At 38.0% G+C, this 17,589-nt stretch overlaps 1 protein-coding gene across 6 annotated transcripts in view; it reads left to right on the forward strand.

Annotated features, from left to right (window-relative positions):
- Window positions 1-13,690, forward strand: part of SMAD2 (SMAD family member 2) — a gene marked incomplete at its 3' end in the record, with an annotated part of 47,984 nt that extends 34,294 nt beyond the window's left edge. For 3 of the 6 annotated variants that reach the window (XM_084304528.1, XM_084304529.1, XM_084304530.1), the window contains 8 exons: window positions 4,798-4,887; window positions 6,023-6,216; window positions 6,679-6,813; window positions 9,852-9,926; window positions 10,674-10,727; window positions 11,762-11,974; window positions 13,228-13,365; window positions 13,542-13,690. In XM_084304528.1, the coding sequence (XP_084160654.1) occupies window positions 4,798-4,887; window positions 6,023-6,216; window positions 6,679-6,813; window positions 9,852-9,926; window positions 10,674-10,727; window positions 11,762-11,974; window positions 13,228-13,365; window positions 13,542-13,690 (1,048 nt within the window). The remainder of the gene's footprint in view (window positions 1-4,797; window positions 4,888-6,022; window positions 6,217-6,678; window positions 6,814-9,851; window positions 9,927-10,673; window positions 10,728-11,761; window positions 11,975-13,227; window positions 13,366-13,541) is intronic. The other 3 variants (XM_084304532.1, XM_084304531.1, XM_084304533.1) reach the window with 3 other exon arrangements.
- Window positions 13,691-17,589: the final 3,899 nt, after the last annotated feature.

Genomic DNA, 17,589 nt, shown 5'->3' on the forward strand with positions numbered 1-17,589 from the left:
GGTTTGGGACACTTCAGAAAGGTAAGCTTAGGAGATAATGTTTCCTATTTATTCTGGGGCACTAAATCTCTGCTTCTGTTGTGGTTTAACCCAGTTGGCAGCTAAACACCACACAGCTGTTTGCTCACTCTCCCCCCTCCCTCTCTGGGATGGGGGAGAGAAAGGGGAAAGTGAAGCCCGTGAGTGGAGATAAAGACAGTTTAATAAGACAGGAAAATAATAATAACAATAATGATGATAATAATAGTACTACTAATAACGTATACAAAACAAGTGATGCACAATGCAATTGCTCACCACCCGCTGACTGATGCCCAGCCTATCCCCGAGCAGTCTGGCCCCCTCCCCCCAGGTAGCCACCCCTATCTGTTGTTCAGCATGATGTCAGATGGGATGGAATACCCCTTTGGCCGGTTTGGGTCAGCTGTCCTGGGTCTGTCCCCTCCCAGCTCCTGCTGCAGCCCCAGCCTGCCCGCTGGCAGAACAGAGTGAGAAGTTGAAACGTCCTTGGTTTGGTGTAGGCACTGCTCTGCAACAATTGAAACATCAGCATGTTATCAGCACTCTTCTTATCCTAAGCCAGAGCATAGCATTCTACCAGCTACTAGGAAGAAAATTAACTGTCCTAATTGAAACCAGGACATCTATCCACCCCTTATTCCATACCATTTATGTTATGCTCAGGTTACGCTCTTTTCCATACATTCTAATGAATCACCATTTTCATCTAGGATGTATAGTAATCATGGTAGTGATGACATACAGTAGTACATAGTAATTACCGTGATACAATTCAATTCATGGGCTATTCTTACCTAGTATTAAATCCCCTTGGGGTATACACCGGACCTCTCCATTCTTTTGCGTTACCCACCAAGTGCATCGAGATCCCTGAGTAAAACCCATTCGATGAATGGGTTTGCCTTTTCCTGAGGCAGGAGTAGCCCAGACTGTTTTACCCAGCATATTTCTTACGTGCACTACTGGAACTTTATCCCCATCTATAGTACGTAAGAGGTTTGATTTTGCAGGTTGTCCTGGTTTCAGTTAGAACAGAGTTAATTTTCTTCCTAGTAGCTGGTGGAATGCTGTGTTTTGGCTTAGGATGAGAAGAGTGCTGATAACACCCCGATGTTTTAATTGTTGCAGAGCAGTGCTTATACCAAGCCAAGGACATCTCAGCCTTTTGCTCTGTCCTGCCAACAGGCAGGCTGGGGGTGCAGTAAGAGCTGGGAGGGGACAGACCCAGGACAGGTGACCCAAACTAGCCAAAGGGGTATTCCATCCCATCTGACGTCATGCTAAACAATATATAGGGGTGGCTAGCCGGGGGAAGGGGGCCAGCTAGCATGCATGAAATACGCAGGTGTGAAGCCTGGAAATTAACGCGTTAAAACGCAAAGACTCTATAGAGATTTCTAAGTTTCCACAGAGACACCCAGTATAGCCAGATGTTCAAATCTCACCCAAAGGCATCCCAATGAGGGGGGAGGCTCAGCCCATCAGCTGATCCCAGGAGTCAGGAAGTCCTCAGGATGGTGTATTCCCTCGGGATGGTATCTTCCCTAACATCCCCTCTCTCTTAGGCCAATTTATATTATTTTCTATCTTTTATGTGGAGCTTGAGTAACTCTAGTCAAGCATTTCTTAGTTATGATTGAAAAGTTTTCTTGCTTTTGTTTAAAGGAATAGGCTCTGAGAAATTCAGAGCGCATGCTCAGTGAGGGGTGGTCGCACCTTGGAGGTGGGTAGCTTTTGGGATGGAGGTGTGTTTTGGTATTATAATGATATTATAATGAGCAAAAGTACACTAGAGTACAGCATTTGTCAAAACACGACAGGTCCTTGACTCAGGGTAGCAAAAAGTGCAGTTTATTGGTCTTGGCGCGCACAAGAACAATCGAGTCCCCCCCTCTTGTCACAGAGCCTAGCCGTGGTGTCTCCACTCCACTCTACGCCCCGTACTGTTCCTTAGAGCCAGCACACCAGGTTCCCCCAGCGCGATATCATCTAAGGTTGGCAGCCTAGGGAATGCTCAGGTAATACAGCTACGCCCTACCCTGAAAGCCTCTTCAATGCTGTACGTTTTCTTTAAAATGTGAATATTAGTTTAATTTTCCTAGTAACTTTAGGCAATTGCTCCACATGCTTGTGCATTTTTGACCTGGGATGTAGTCCTAGTGTAGATAAGCCAGTAACCCATTGATATTGATTCCAGCTCGAAGTAGACACAGGTCCTGGAAGACAGTATATTTCATAAGACGCTGAGTGATGGAACAATTTTTGCTCTGAACTGATTGCTTTTCCTGCGCCCCCTTTTCCAACACTCCCACCTGTTTCCTTGCCATCTTCTTTTTCTGGGGTGTCCTGGGTTTCAGTGCAAGTTATGGATCCATCATGCAGTCACTTCTGAATACTGTTTCTTTTCATAGGGCTTGGAATATGCTATCAACTTTGATAGTTCAAATATTTATAGAGAAAAATTAACAACATAAGGTATTGTTCATCATGCTCTAAGGGCTATAAAATTTTACTTTTGAATGTGTTGACTTGAGTCTTGTGAAGCAACTGTGTGGCATGTTGCACTTATACCAGTGATGCACCCCTCAATTTTAGGAACATAAATTATGTGATAGCATCAGCTTTGGAGCATTACTTCGTGTAAAGGATCTGTTGCTCAAAGGTAGTAAGCTGTCAGGGCTGGCTGTGTCAGTTAATATGCAGCACACTCTGCTGATTGCTCTTCTCATTTCATGTGCATGATAATCTGTCTTACAAGCAGCAGTGGTGCACATTTAAGGACACAGGGAGCATCCCTGCACTGTACTGATGTCCCACGGGCTGCTTATGTGTCTGCAAGGCAACCATTTTGTCCTTGTACAGCTTCTGGCAGCTTGCTGTCCTGGAGGCAGCTTAGGAACTTGAATGAGAGAGGTTATAGGCTCTGCCAGTGGTCAGCGTCCCTCTTCTGCCTGCTCTGATTCTGGCCAGAGAGCTGTCCTTTCTGCTGGTGTTTTAGGTAGATGTAACTAGTTCAGGGCAGTTAGCTCTTATTGGAGGGCTGGGTGTTGGAGAATGGGGCTTTGCATGTGGCTGTCTGCAAAAAGACAGAAGTTCATCTAGCATAGGACTTCCACTTGTATCCGTTGGCAGTAAAATGTGAAAGGCCATGTTTTGTTGGACGTTTCTTTTTGTCATTAAGCGCAAGCTGCTGTCACAAGTCACAATCTCATTCTTCCTCTGCAGTGCTTGTGTAGCTCCACAGTGAGTAGAAGAACTGATCTGGCTGAAAAGCAAATCAAAAAACTTGAATTTTCAGCCATGTCTGTTATGTTCATTGCTTTGATTCACTGCTCAATTGCACGAACATTTCAGCATCCCTGGGGTGGTATTAGAAGTGAGGCATGTGGGATGAGCACGAAGGGGACCAGAACCATTCCTTCCCTTTGCCAGTAGTCCGCACTTAAGTTTTATTGAAGTGACCATGGAATTGAAGTGGTTGTCTGTCCTAAAGATGATTTTAAATATAATGCTGTGCTGTCTGCTCTTTTGTTTCATAACACTAATGAATTTTCCCTGTGTAGGAAGGAGAAATAAAAATACCTACCTGACTTCTATTCCCTTGAGCACCCAATCCAAACTTGAGTGTATCAGCTAAGATGAATCAGCTTAAATGAAAAAAAAAACAAAAAAAAAAAACAAAAAAAAACAAAACGCTATATTTAGCAAAGCCTATATTTAAAACCAGGAGTTTGGTGAACTTGTATTCTCTTCTTTCTGCTGCAACTTTTCAGAGGTTCTTAACTTCAGAGGTAACGTAGCAGCCAGTCAAATTTCAAGGTTTGTGCTAGTGGAGTTGTAAGTTGCTTGTTGTCCAAATTCTCTTTGTTTCTGAGGTGTCAAGTCTACTTGTGTGTTACTTAAGTGAAATAAACCATCAGTTTCCAGTGGTCACAGAGCACATATGTGATCACCCAAGATAAAGCTATGTCTCTGAAAATGTGCTGCCCATTTATAAGCCTGTGCTGTTTTCTTGCTTTGCTTAAATCTGGTGCTTTTAGTCTGTGCCTGGGGAGGCTCCTTTTTCTTTACTTCTGACTGTTATTGAACCAGTTTGGTGAAGAAATATTTCTCTCATTTCCTCCTGCTTGGTTTAGCAATTAGGTTTGTTGTTCTATCGTTAAGACTTAAAATATTTACTACAGTGTTACGGAGTTGTATTTTATGTTTTATATGTGGTAGAAAATAGTTTTCAGTTATTTAATCAAGGGGAGTACGTAAAATAGTGTGAAATATCAACTGCAACATGGTTTTCTTCAGTGAGTGTTCCTGTTTTGGGAAAAGCAGTAAACTAGTATGTGCATGGAGAATGAAACTGCTGAAGTGATGGTACCTTAAAGTTAGGCTGTGATGATTCAGATACACATGGCCTTAGTAATTTTAGGGCAGCTTATATTTAAAAACAAAACAGACCCTTGATAACTGAATTTTAAGAGCTAGGCTAAAGTTCTGCCTGTTTTAAGGAACATTGCAGCTGTATTGACTACTTGGTCAGAAAACTTGTTCACCTTTTAAAAACATTATCATTTACCTTGAATCGTGTTCCATTTTGATAGCCTCCTTCATATAGAAAATATAGCATGAGATGTCTGTTTAAATGCAAGTCTAATAATGCTCTATCTTCTATGTGAATGGAAGTATTCTGTACATTTTTCCATGTTTGACATCATGGTGTTTTGAATAACCATGTTCCATATTCATATCAATTTTTTGTTTTTGTTTTCAATTTATGCACAGCATTTGCTCTGAAATTTGGGGATTGAGTACACCAAACACGATAGATCAGTGGGATACAACAGGCCTTTACAGCTTCTCTGAACAAACCAGGTGAATATTCTGCCCTCTATCACATCATAGAAATCTTGTGGGAGGGATTGGATTTGGAGGGTCTGTAATGGGATGCTTTAGCTTTAAAATAGACTAAAATGCTTCCTAGGCCTCTCATGGTACAGCATTTTAAAATATTTGCTTGCCAGTGTAGAAATCCAAGTGTTCTCAGCTGATGTTTTGACCAATTAAAATCTAATTCCAGAATATTCCTTTTTCATGCCAGTGCAGTTGAAAGAATGGGAAGACTTGTTAAATGCAAGCTCTAATGTGATTTAGTATTTATATCAACAAAGTTGGGCTACTCAATTCTTTAGACTTAATCTTTACAGAGTGTTTAAACTGCTTTGTATGCCACAAGCTTTCAGTTAAGCCTTGCTAATTGGCTCAGATACGAGCTACTAAAGAACTGTTTGTAAATTCTTCAGTAGTTAATGGTGGGCAAATTCTAAACAGGGTCTTTATTTTTTTTCATGTCACATTACTTGATTTGTGTATTGACGTTTGTCTCCCATTCCATAACGATCATAAACATCTGCATTTGTGTAAGCATATGCAGTCAGTCTTAAAACATTTTCAGCTGGTAGCAAGGCAGATGAAGTCAAGAAGATAAGCTGTACAGCCCTTACGAGATGTGTGTTCATGCTTTTTGCATTACAGTTATACTGCCATGTGGATCACGTGGGCAGCTGACTGTTTAGAGGCTTATTTGCAGTCCTGTGGGAATTCTTATGCTTAAAGTAATAAAGCATCTGTGCCACAACAAAGCCTTGCGGTTTAGAAACTGGAGGGACTATTAAATGTGTGTTTTTCTTTCAACAATTGTCTTTTGACTTTTAAAAATGTACGTGAAGCAATTATCCTAAATACTTGGTTGGAGGTAAAAGTGGCTTTTATTGAACCATAAGTTCACTGGCAATAATTTGAACATCTTCAAAAAAGTAAAAATGCTGTTTGATATCATCACTTGTCTCATCTGAAGTCTTTTAACAAGAGTACAAATGTCACTAATAGTGTCAATTGAGTGAACTCTGAAAATGAACAAACTGCCTTTCCCATGTGCGTACACTGTTGTTTGAGTGATTAAGAGACAGCATGCAGTCTGTAAATACTTCTCAACATCTTTCCCATGTAGATCTCTCGATGGCCGACTACAGGTATCTCATCGTAAAGGATTACCACATGTTATTTACTGTCGTTTGTGGCGCTGGCCAGATCTTCACAGTCACCATGAACTTAAAGCAATTGAAAACTGCGAATATGCTTTTAATCTTAAAAAGGATGAAGTATGTGTAAACCCTTACCACTACCAGAGAGTAGAGACACCAGGTAGGAAGACTGTTTCTGATTTTATAGCAGTATGTACACAAGTATGTACACACTTGTTCAGCATAATATTTTAAATAAAAAAATAGAAGGATGATGTGCTCTCTTGCCAAAACTACAAGATGATTAAAGCTACAGGTTTTGAGAATACCATCCATTGAAAGTTTTTAGTAATAAAGATGCTGAAAAACTTTTACACGTGTTGAATAACAATGATAAATGCTTCCAGTACTGCTAGCAATGGTATGGTCCAGCATGGAAATGAAAGAGTTGTCTTACTAATATAGAGTGGTCTTACTCAAAAACACCTCAGGAATCTGTTCTGGTAACTAGTGGTATGATCGCAGTATTAGCGGTACTGAGAAACATCTGAAGAAATTGTTAGATGTTTTATTTTTTTCCCTTATGGTTCATAGAAGTGTGTATTTGTGGGTCTTACTAATACTTTGAATTTTGCTTTTCCAGTCTTGCCTCCTGTACTAGTGCCACGGCACACTGAGATTCTAACAGAGCTTCCGCCTCTTGATGACTATACCCATTCCATTCCTGAAAACACTAACTTTCCAGCTGGAATTGAACCGCAGAGCAATTACATACCAGGTATTTGCTGAACTCCTAATGCTAGCAGTACACTTATCTTTGTTCCATTGCTGCTGCATTGTTGGTGATTTCACAAAGTGATTAAATGAATCGAAAAACATACCAATTAAATCTTGTTGATTTTTCTGCATTAACTCCAATGGAAGGCCTGAACATTTACTTGTAGAACATGATCCTGTATGAAAAAGGTATTGCTGCGGTTTCAGAGTAGCTTACTTGGTTTCAGTAGCTTAAGGTTCAAAATGCTGATGAGTACAAAGTAGACCTTCATGTTATGGTTTAAGACTTCTATAAACATGTAGGTGTTGCCAAATGCTGTATATTGGAGATTGAGTAGTAAACTGCTCAATTCCACCATGTGCAGTATGCAGAGAAAAGTAAGTTGCAAAGTAATGTAGCTTGCAATTGATCAAAGTCTGCTTTGTGTACTTGTTACAATTGTGTGCATACAATTTTTGTTAGTGTTCAGGAAAGGAATAATGTAACTGTACTGAACTTCTAAAGAATGCTTCTTCCCTACCCCAAAACAAAATTCAAGACTGAGCTGCTACAGTGCACACACAAGCCTGTGTCCTTACAGAAATGTAAGATAAGTAACCTTTGTTTCCTGTCCCAATTTGCTATTTCTTACCTCTTCAGAAAGTTGTCTGGAATATAAAACCAAGCCAAGCTGAAGTTTTTCATAAGTTTAATGCAATTGTGTTACAGCATCCAAGAACTGATGAATAAGCTGAAAATTCAGGTCCTGGCTCTCTAGAAGAATGACTGCATTGTATACTACACACATCTGAGTTTCAAACTGTATCTACGTGTCTTACACAGGATGTTTCTTGCATTTTCTTTAAATGTATCTGAGAATTGAAATGGCACCAAGAAAATTTCCATGAACTTGATCTCCTCTGTTTAATTGGTGCCAAATTTGTTGCCACTTAAGGGTGAGATATTTAAAGAGCTATTTAAGATGCTAGAACTTGATGTTGCTTTCTTTGCTTATGTATACTTCATTGACTCCATCAGAGGGCTTTTGATAGTGTTTGCAGACAACTTACTGGAAAGCCACCATTTGAAAATACAGGAAATGAGCTCAAGGAACTCTAGGTAGTTATTTGGAAGAAGTCTGTTCAAGGTGATTGCAGGTACTCACATGATCTTCAAATGTTTATGCAACTCACCATACCTTGCCTCCTCTTTGCCACTGACACCCTCCTTGTATTCAAGGATTGTATCTTATTTTGACCACCTTAACTAATCTTGACTACTTAGCTAGGTTCTGATAAGCCTTGTGTGTCTTGACAGCCTGCTTCAGAGAACTTTAGCAGTAAACCAGACTAACTGTGGTAGTATTGTACCACAATACTGTCTCAGTATGTCTACGAAGAGATCTGTTTCACCTACAGTGTAGCTCTTGTATGTGTGCTGGGCAGATGGTGATTGTGGAGGTGCAGGGTGGCCTTCAGGGCCCTTCCAAATCTGGGATGTGCTGAGCTGTTTTGTCCAAACTTGTGGCAGCATTCATGCTCTGCTAGGAATTTTTAATGCTGCACTTCAACACTTCTTTCCAGCTGTGTTGATGCTCACCTCTGACCCTAAAACAGTATTAATAGTACTAGATTGGAGGGGATCTTCTGTGTTCAGACAGACTAGATATGGAAAATAACCTGTGCCAAACAGCCTATGTTAGCAACTGGAAACAGGAGGTGTGGGTTGGATTGGAAATGGTTATTGACCTTTTACCATATCTGTGGGCTTAAGTATAACAAATAATTTAAAGATGGTTGGAGTCTGGTTTATCACAATGAATTCTATAAAAATGTTCAAAACCATGTGGTTTTGTCATCATAGTTCTTGTTAGTAAAGATTTCCTTTAATCTTCCTTCTAAATTCTCGCTTGAATTTTGTCACATCTATATTTAGTGTGTAGTTTTACAGACTGAACCAAAGATGCAGTTCATTTGGTTCATTTTTATTTAATCAACTGATTTAATTTTCCTTCTGATCTTCCTTATGTCAGAGACTTACAGCAATAGATATTAGATGTAACTTGATTTTAATTCTTAGGCAAAAGGCTTTGTTTCTGCTCTTTGATAATGCATAATTAGAATTATTTCAAACATGTGAGAGATTAAACTAAGGTGATTATAGAGATCAGTTAGCTTTGACCTTCTTTCACTAAAGAAACTGAAGTTTTGTCACTAATATATAGGAGAAGACACTTGCCCAGTTCAGACAAGATTACTTCCTGAAAGGCAGTTGGTTAACTCATTATCTGGATTACAAAGTACATTTTGAATGGGGAAAAGGAACAACCATACTCTCATGGGATTTGAAGATATTTTTGTGAAATTAAACAAAATATCTAGTATCAAAATACTTTATATTTGTTATTGAGTTTACTTTGGTCTGTAAAATTCCTGGCTTTAGACAGCTAGTTAAAAGAGTAGCTTTTTTTTGATAGTATGGAATTTATAACAACAATAGCTTGTGCATCATAATGTTAGATAATGTAGTTGTTAATGAGTGAAATCAACTGTTGAGTTGATTTCACTCAGTTAAGAAGTTAAGATTTAATTTCACAATTAAATCTTAACTTCTAGGGCGTAAGAGGGTGTCTGATCTGATGGTTGTACTACATAAAGACAGCTTTTTTTTTTTTTTGTAGAAGTCACCTGATGGTTTTTCATTTGTAATTCTACTAAATGTGAAAGCTGTTAATCGCAATTGCAAAATTGTTAATCATTGTAGTGAAAGTATCTTGTATTACATGGAACAAACAAGGATTGTCCATTAATTATATAATACATGTATGTTTGAGGAATTGGCAGGCATACAAAAGATAATACGTTTTATGTAGGCAAAATAAGTCAGGTAATGGATTTAAATTCCTGTGGTAGAAAGAAAGTCCAGCAAAAGGAAATTCTAATTCAGTATTCAGGTATAATATAGAGTTTATGAAGACTTGAGGACTAAACCCCCAAATGTTAAATCTTACAAGTTTCCCTATTATTCAACCAATAGATGGATATTTTATTTTTAAACAGAAACCCCACCTCCCGGATACATCAGTGAAGATGGAGAAACAAGTGACCAGCAGTTGAACCAAAGCATGGATACAGGTAACATTTTCACCACTTTCAAGACTTGGGATTACTAGTTGTGATCCCTTTATGTAGTGGTATGACTTAAGCCCAAATGATACTGGCAGTAGCCCTCTGTACAACCTGTTGTTTTGTGTTGAAAATACAAGTGGTTTTTTTTTTTTTTTTTTGTGAGCAAGATATTTTTTTTGCCAGGGTAATGCTTTTAAAACACTTATGCTTTTGTTATGAAACAAATGAAATGTACTTAACATGGCACAAAGTCTAATTAAGGCTTCATCAGAAAATCTTGAAATAGATTTTAATAGCTGACTAGTTTCAACTTATTAGTAGCTTTCCCTTCTGAAAACAGGTTCAATGAAGCAAACTGTCTGTTGGCCTAAATAGGTTAAAGAAATGCTGCATTTTGAGAACCTCTCTTAACTCTGATAACTTTATTGCTTCTGCTGAGTTTCAAATTAATTCTTGTTTAGAAAGCTATATTTAAAGAATAATGGAAACGTTATATATAAAATATATATATAATGTTTAATAATGGATGTTGTTAGTGTCTTCACAAGGAGGGGTAGGTTCCCAGGAGTCTGGAAAATTAAATGTAATTTTAATTCAGAATAAAGATGTGACATGTTGGAAAACTGGTTATAGGCTTTCTGAGGTTTCTTAGTCCAAAGAATTTTAAGATAAAGATGGTTCCTAAGTAAGAGTTGTATGTATCCATCTGAAATGATGAGAATAATTTGCTCTTAATCTGTGTTGCTTCAACAGGATCTCCAGCAGAGCTGTCTCCTAGTACTCTCTCCCCAGTTAATCATAGCCTGGGTAAGTTGGAAATACTTTTGTTTCAGTGTGTGTGATGGATCCTCTTTATGTATATAATTACACTAAAAATAAAAATGTACCTTAAAGCAAGAGCTATATTAGGAGGAAACTATTGGGTTGACTTCCTGATAATAAATATAAGAGCTGGGCTAATGACTAGTTAATTACTATCCTATTTCTCTAACTGGTGAGCTGCTAGCAAAGAGTAATATGGTTGCATGTGTGTTCAGGAACTGAATTCATAAAATATTTTAAAGGATATTAGCCTGTCTGTAGTGCTGCCCAGACTTGCAGTCTCCCCGTCTGTTCTGCTCTTCTCATGTACTGTTTCACCTGTGGCCACAAGACAATTGTTGCTCCTCCATTAGTTGCCCACCTGCTTTGATCAGGTTCTATTGCTGGGTTTCTGTGTAAATCCCTCAGGAAGATCAGATTCCTTTGACTTTGTTTAAGAGTGGGGAGTTGGTGTGAAAGGAAAATGCTGTCTAGAGAGCTGGGCTAAGTAGTTAGTTAGCCTCCGTAAAAAGAGGAAGCAATACAGGAGAAGCTGAAGATGCACAGGGAAGATATGAAGCTTTAGTAGGGAGAGTGCCTTCAAATGGATGGGTATAAGGTGAATATATTGTAATATGAGGGAACATAATTTTCATATTTAACTTTTTCCTTTGTTTGGTTCAGTGTTTGATAGTTTGATCTCTTTAATGTTGCAAGAGTGTTTTTAAGTTATAGAATGGTAATAGAAGTGTGTCAATGTCTGGTACTTACAGTAACATTGGTTTAATCATTTTGCTGAGCAAGCACAAGTAAAGTATGTGAGCTGTGATCACTTTAGATCACCCCTTCCCTTTGGTGGAATATTGAATTCTATTCTCTTTACTGTGGTAGGTAAAAACAATGGCAAGCAAAATTAAATTTGAATAGTTTGAGGAGACTTGAGACTTGTTTCTGGAGGAAAAAAATAGCAAGGCAGATCAATTTCATTTCAGCTTCAGTTCTGTGCTATTCTTTTTTATTTAACTTTTTTTTTTTTTTAGACTTGCAACCGGTTACTTATTCAGAGCCTGCGTTCTGGTGTTCAATCGCATATTATGAATTGAATCAAAGAGTTGGAGAAACCTTCCATGCATCACAGCCTTCCCTGACTGTAGATGGTTTTACAGATCCATCAAATTCAGAACGATTTTGTCTAGGTCTGCTTTCCAATGTAAACAGAAATGCTACAGTGGAAATGACAAGGCGACACATAGGTAAAAATCTAATCTTTTAACTATTTCAGTATTTTAGCTCTGAAATTATCAGTAGTGGTCCAGGTAGGAAGGGCAGATCTGTTGTTTAGGGTTGTTTCACCATTATACAACCAGCCACCGAACTGTCTTCGAGGCTTTCTAAGGAGAGTGTGGTGTCTCTTGCTAAGGACAGAATTGGTAAGACAGAGGTCACTGCTTTCAAGTCCAGAGTTCTTTTGTTACTGATATTGGCAGAAAGGGAATGGTTGGACCAGATGATCTTGGAGGTCTTTTCCAATCTTTATGATTCTATGGCCTTCAGTAGAACCTTCTGACTACTTCTGCCCCAAATCCAAATGCTTGTCATAAAATTTTAGAGGTGGAGAAGCCCAAGATATGCCTGTGATGACTGATTAAAATGGTCAGTGATGAGGAAAAGTAAACCTGTAAGGCATTCTCCCTGTTTTTTTTGTTTTGTTTTGTTTTGTTTTTTTTTTGAATAGCTCATATTTTATTTGAAAAATGCTTTTGAAGAAAAATGGGAATATAAACTATGGCCTTTAAAGGACCTGTTCATTATAATTAGCTTTTTGGGGGGGAAATCAATTGTATGTTACTTCTTACTTGTGCCAGAAATAACCCATATGGATTTTTTTTTCCTCTGAGAAAGAGCGAGATCATATTTCAGAAGTGAACAATAGGATTTCTTACTGATTTTTTTTTTTGACAATAGGACTAAATGAAGTCCCACTGTTTTTGTCAAAGTAGTACAGAAAAAGGGGTATGCAGTGGGTTGTGAAATTGTGTGGGTGCATGTAAGAGGAGAGTCTGTGGAAATGGTATATTTGTTCTGTTTTTTCCCATCATCTTAGCAGCATGTGCCACTTCACATACAGCACTTGATATTGGCACATGTTTTAATTATGCTGAATCTAATCTTTTTCTTTCAATTGTGGCACTTCAAGTGAAAAAATTCTTTACTTCTTAACTTGGCTTTGGTTACTAGCCATTGTGTATCTAGAAAATTCTAGATCACTGGACCAAAAATTATTTTGCCTTCGAATATTGTGTGATAAAAATGCAAGCTAGTTGTGTTCTGTCCCTGCTACAGCTGTCAGACCAGCAGTATGGTTATCTAGATAATTGACTTCTATTTTTGTTGAAAAAATAAATAAATAAATAAATAATTGGCCTTCTCTAAAACAAAATACTCCCTTGTTTGTTAATCTGCCTGGGTCATATCATAACTAGAGTTCCTTTGAATTTCCTTACAGGAAGGGGAGTACGCCTCTATTACATTGGTGGAGAAGTTTTTGCTGAGTGCCTAAGTGATAGCGCAATTTTTGTTCAGAGCCCAAACTGTAATCAAAGATATGGCTGGCATCCTGCAACTGTGTGCAAAATTCCACCAGGTTAGTAGCCTACCAAAGGTCTTGTACAAAAAAAAAAAAAATCCAACTTTTTTTTTTTTTGTCGGATGTCATTTACTTTCCTTTTGATGCCTAGAAAGGGTTTCTTCATAGTTCTGGTCTTCTGTGTAGCAAACACAAGTATTTAAGTGTACTTCTTGACTTTTTTTTCTTTGTAGGATGCAATCTAAAAATCTTCAATAATCAAGAATTTGCTGCTCTTCTGGCTCAATCTGTGAATCAGGGTTTTGAAGCAGTTTATCAGCTTACTAGAATGTGTACTATAAGAATGAGTTTTGTTAAAGGATGGGGAGCTGAATACAGGTAAGAAAAAAGCCTTTATGTTTTTTTCCTTTTGCTAATGTGCACTATTTCTCTCTGGCTTGAAAGTTATATATAGCTACTGTAGCTATGTTGTCTTCAAGTTGAACCCCATATTTTCTTTTTCTCTCCTTCAGCTATGGAACTCCTAAGTCATAAAGACAGGTAAACTGATTTTAGTATTGCACTAAAGTTCATTGAGCAAGGAGTTTCATCAGAGTTCACTTCCTCACTTAGTCTTACTTGCTTATTGTGGTGAAAACACTGACAACATCTGGAAGTTTCAGAACTTGTTATACAATTATTTGCTGTGTTACACCTATAGTCATTTTGGTCTCTGTGCTTTTCTATGAGTGTAATGTATAGTATGAGTTTGTTAGGTTGGTGTGGGGATACAGTTTGGGACCCAAGGGAAAGTACTGAAGTGACTGAGTTCATTATGCAGACTAAAACAGCTGATAAACATGCATTTAAGGGATGGCAAATATATTGGAACTTGGAGTGGAAAAAACTTTGCAGGAGTAAGATGTGTGTTTATGTAGAAAAAACTGCTAAAAATCATTGAGTGGAAAAGTAGTCTTTTATCTGCTTTTGAATAGTCTAATTATATTCTCTATAGAACAAACTAAAACCTATAGTTCAGATGGTGCATCTTCTTAATGTAGTATGGGAATTTGGAAGGAAAAGGAGCTAACTTGAAACTGAGCAGTTTTCATTATTTCTCAAGCTGAGATTTCATTATTTTAGAGAGCTACAGATGTGGTTTTAAACAATAACAACAAAAAAAACCTTAGAAGTCTCTATAAATTATATACTGAAAGAATAAAGTCTGACACATCAATACCATATTGCAGTACAGAACAATTATTTTCTTTAAATCCTTAATTCTGAAGTTAAATAATACCAGGTTGTACTTTAGATCCTGGAGTTTTGTTTCTTTTATCTGCTCTTGCAATATATCCATGCAAATGTGAGCCATTGGTATGTGGGGGAGGATTCTTGGCTAAATTAAGCCAATTTTATAAAAGCCTAATTAGATTAAATAAAAAATTTGAGTAATGAAATAAATTGGTACCTCTTTGTTAGCAAGAGGTATGCAAGAAAAAAAATCCGGCTCAAGTTTAAAGAACTGTTGGATTTAGCTCAAAAGGAGTATGTATACACTTACGCATAATTAAATACAACATTCAAGTCGGAATAGAAGAAAGGCTTAATCAGTCAGATTATGTGAAGACAACTTGAAGTGAATGGAGTGTAAATGTTGGGTTAAAACAGCAGAGAGGTTTTTGGTGAAGTTATTGCTAAGGAGGGAGAATGATTTTTAGCAGTCTATAAACCCTTCAGAGATCATAGGGTTGAAAAAGCCCAGTGGAAACTGCCAGAACAGCACAGTCTGAGTACCAATGTAATGCTGAACTAGTTTATTTGCATCTCTGTTGAAGATAGTGCTAATAAATTATTGAGGTGCAAAACTTGTAAGTTATGATTAAAGTAAGAAGGGGTTGCTCCTACATGTACAACCTTGAATTTAAATTAAGGTAGTCTAAATTGTCAAAATAGATGGTGAAGCAGGGTATCACAGAATCACACTAAAAACCAGTCATTGTTAAAACTTCCATGCTTCATTATGTCAGAAATGTTTCTCAGACTAGGTTTTGGCGAAGCCAAACCATTATCTACATTTCAGGCATGTGGCTTATGTTCATAAGCATGATGTCAAGGTGGTAGATTTTATAGGCTTAGTAGACAAAATAGTTCATAGCTTTTCGCTTGTTGCATGTTGGCTTAAGTTGAGGATTGTGGTAGAAGTTCAGATCAGCAGTTAAGCATTCACATTAACACAGGAACTAACCAGGGCTAAAATAATCTTCTGAAGAAAGTTGAGGTGTAATCACAGCAAAGATTTATTTGATACATAGATGGGAACTCCATGGATAGAAGAAACTGAGTTCTAGCTTTGAGAGGGCTGCTAAGTGGCTCACTATTTTATCTTTTGCCAGGGCTGTTGAACAGAACCAGTTATAAAATATTCAGGAATATTCTGGAAGTGTGTTGTGTAACAGATTGTAGGGGAGTTGACAGCGGTGGAATAATGAACTTCCTTCTTTGGGAGAGGATTCAAGACTAAATGGAATTACATTTCCTGTGGTTTAGATTGTTCTTTTTATTGGATCGCTTTATTTTGGCATAGGCATTCAGGGCTAAGTTAATGTTTTTTGGAGTGTGGAGAGAGAACAGACCCCAACTGCTTTCTTCTCCTAGAAAATGTAATACCACAGACAGCTCTTGAAATCCATCTTCTCGCTGGTTTAATTTTTCTGCCTTTTCAGTTCCCCCCATTTATATAAACATATTTTCTTAAAGCAAAGAGTTCCGATGCTGACTGTAAAAATGAAGGGACTGGGTTTGTATGTGACTAATCTGCTTTCTTTGAATCTTAATGCCTCCTTGCTCTGATTTTGGAATAGGTAGAATTATTAGGAAAAACTGGCTTAGCAACAGTAGGTAGTCTTGCCATTCTAGTTTGAGAAAACTCCCATGTCTGTAGTGGGTACAATGGAATAACAGGATCTCTCAGGCAGAGTATGTCCAATATTTGTTTCTCTGCAGATGAAAAGGAAGACTTCTGAATAACAGGTTTCTCTCCCAAGGATGTATGGGAGAGTGAATGGAACTTTATGGATATCAAGTTTTTGGCTTTTACTGACACTTCCTAAATAGTGTACTAAAAAAAAAATAAAAGCTGCTGTTGTGGAAAAATAAGGCAAGTTTGTAGAGAACAGAAACAATTTTTACTTAAACTGCTTGTGTGAAGATCTACAAAACAAAGTAGAAGTATAAATAAGATTACAGGAAATCAGATGAAGTTTGGAGTTCCATTTGAGATAACATCAGTCAGCACAGTATAACCACACTGTGTTACGATGCAGCATTTCTTGCTTCATTGTACATTTTTCTTGATGATTGGTCTATAAAGATAGATCTTAAGATTTCCTATGCGTTATATTGTTTGGCCACCTTACCTGTGCAGAGCCAAGCATTTCTGTTCCTTATTTTTTCAGTATTTGTCTATGAAATTCAAATGTAGTTACTCATGCAAACTTTTTGATGGTGAAGATAGTAGCTGTATGCAGCTGACTGTGATGCAAACACCAGATTGGTTGGACAGTCTTCACTTTTGAGTTGTTTTTTTTGTAGTAAGGTGTTGTGGTTTAACCCAGTCAGCAGTTAAACACCACACAGCCGTTTGCTCATCCTCCCCCCTCCCTCTCTGGGATGGGGGAGAGAATCAGGAAAATGAAGCCTGTGGATTGAGATAAAGACAGTTTATTAAGACAGGAAAATAATTATTATTATAATAGTACTACTAATAATAATGTGTACGAAACAAGTAATGCACAATGCAATTGCTCACCACCCACTGACCAATGTCCAGCCTAACCCTGAGCAGCTGACCCCCCCCCCCCCCCCCCCCCAGCTAGCCACCCCTATCTGTTGTTCAGCATTACGTCAGATGGGATGGAATACCCCTTTGGCCAGTTTGGGTCAGCTGTCCTGGGTCTGTCCCCTCCCAGCTCCTGCTGCATCCCTAGCCTGCCTGCTGTCAGGACAGAGTGAGAAGCTGAAAGGTCCTTGGCTTGGTGTAAGCACTGCTCTGCAACAATTAAAATATCAGCATGTTATCAGCACTCTTCTCATCCTAAGCCAAAACATAGCACTCTACCAGCTACTAAGAGGAAAATTATCTTAACTGGAACCAGGACGTGAGGCATTTGGTGTGGTGCTTGGACCATTTGCTTCTGTTCTTATTCTGTTCTCCAGAGCAGAACATTCTTGATAAATTGTTGATACAAATGTGATTATTGATGTTTTTCATAGATGTGGGGTGGGTATTTTTTTCCAAAG

The sequence above is a fragment of the Netta rufina genome (assembly GCF_964035555.1).
Source record: "Netta rufina genome assembly, chromosome: W".
In the NCBI taxonomy this organism is placed as follows: Eukaryota; Metazoa; Chordata; class Aves; order Anseriformes; family Anatidae; genus Netta; species Netta rufina.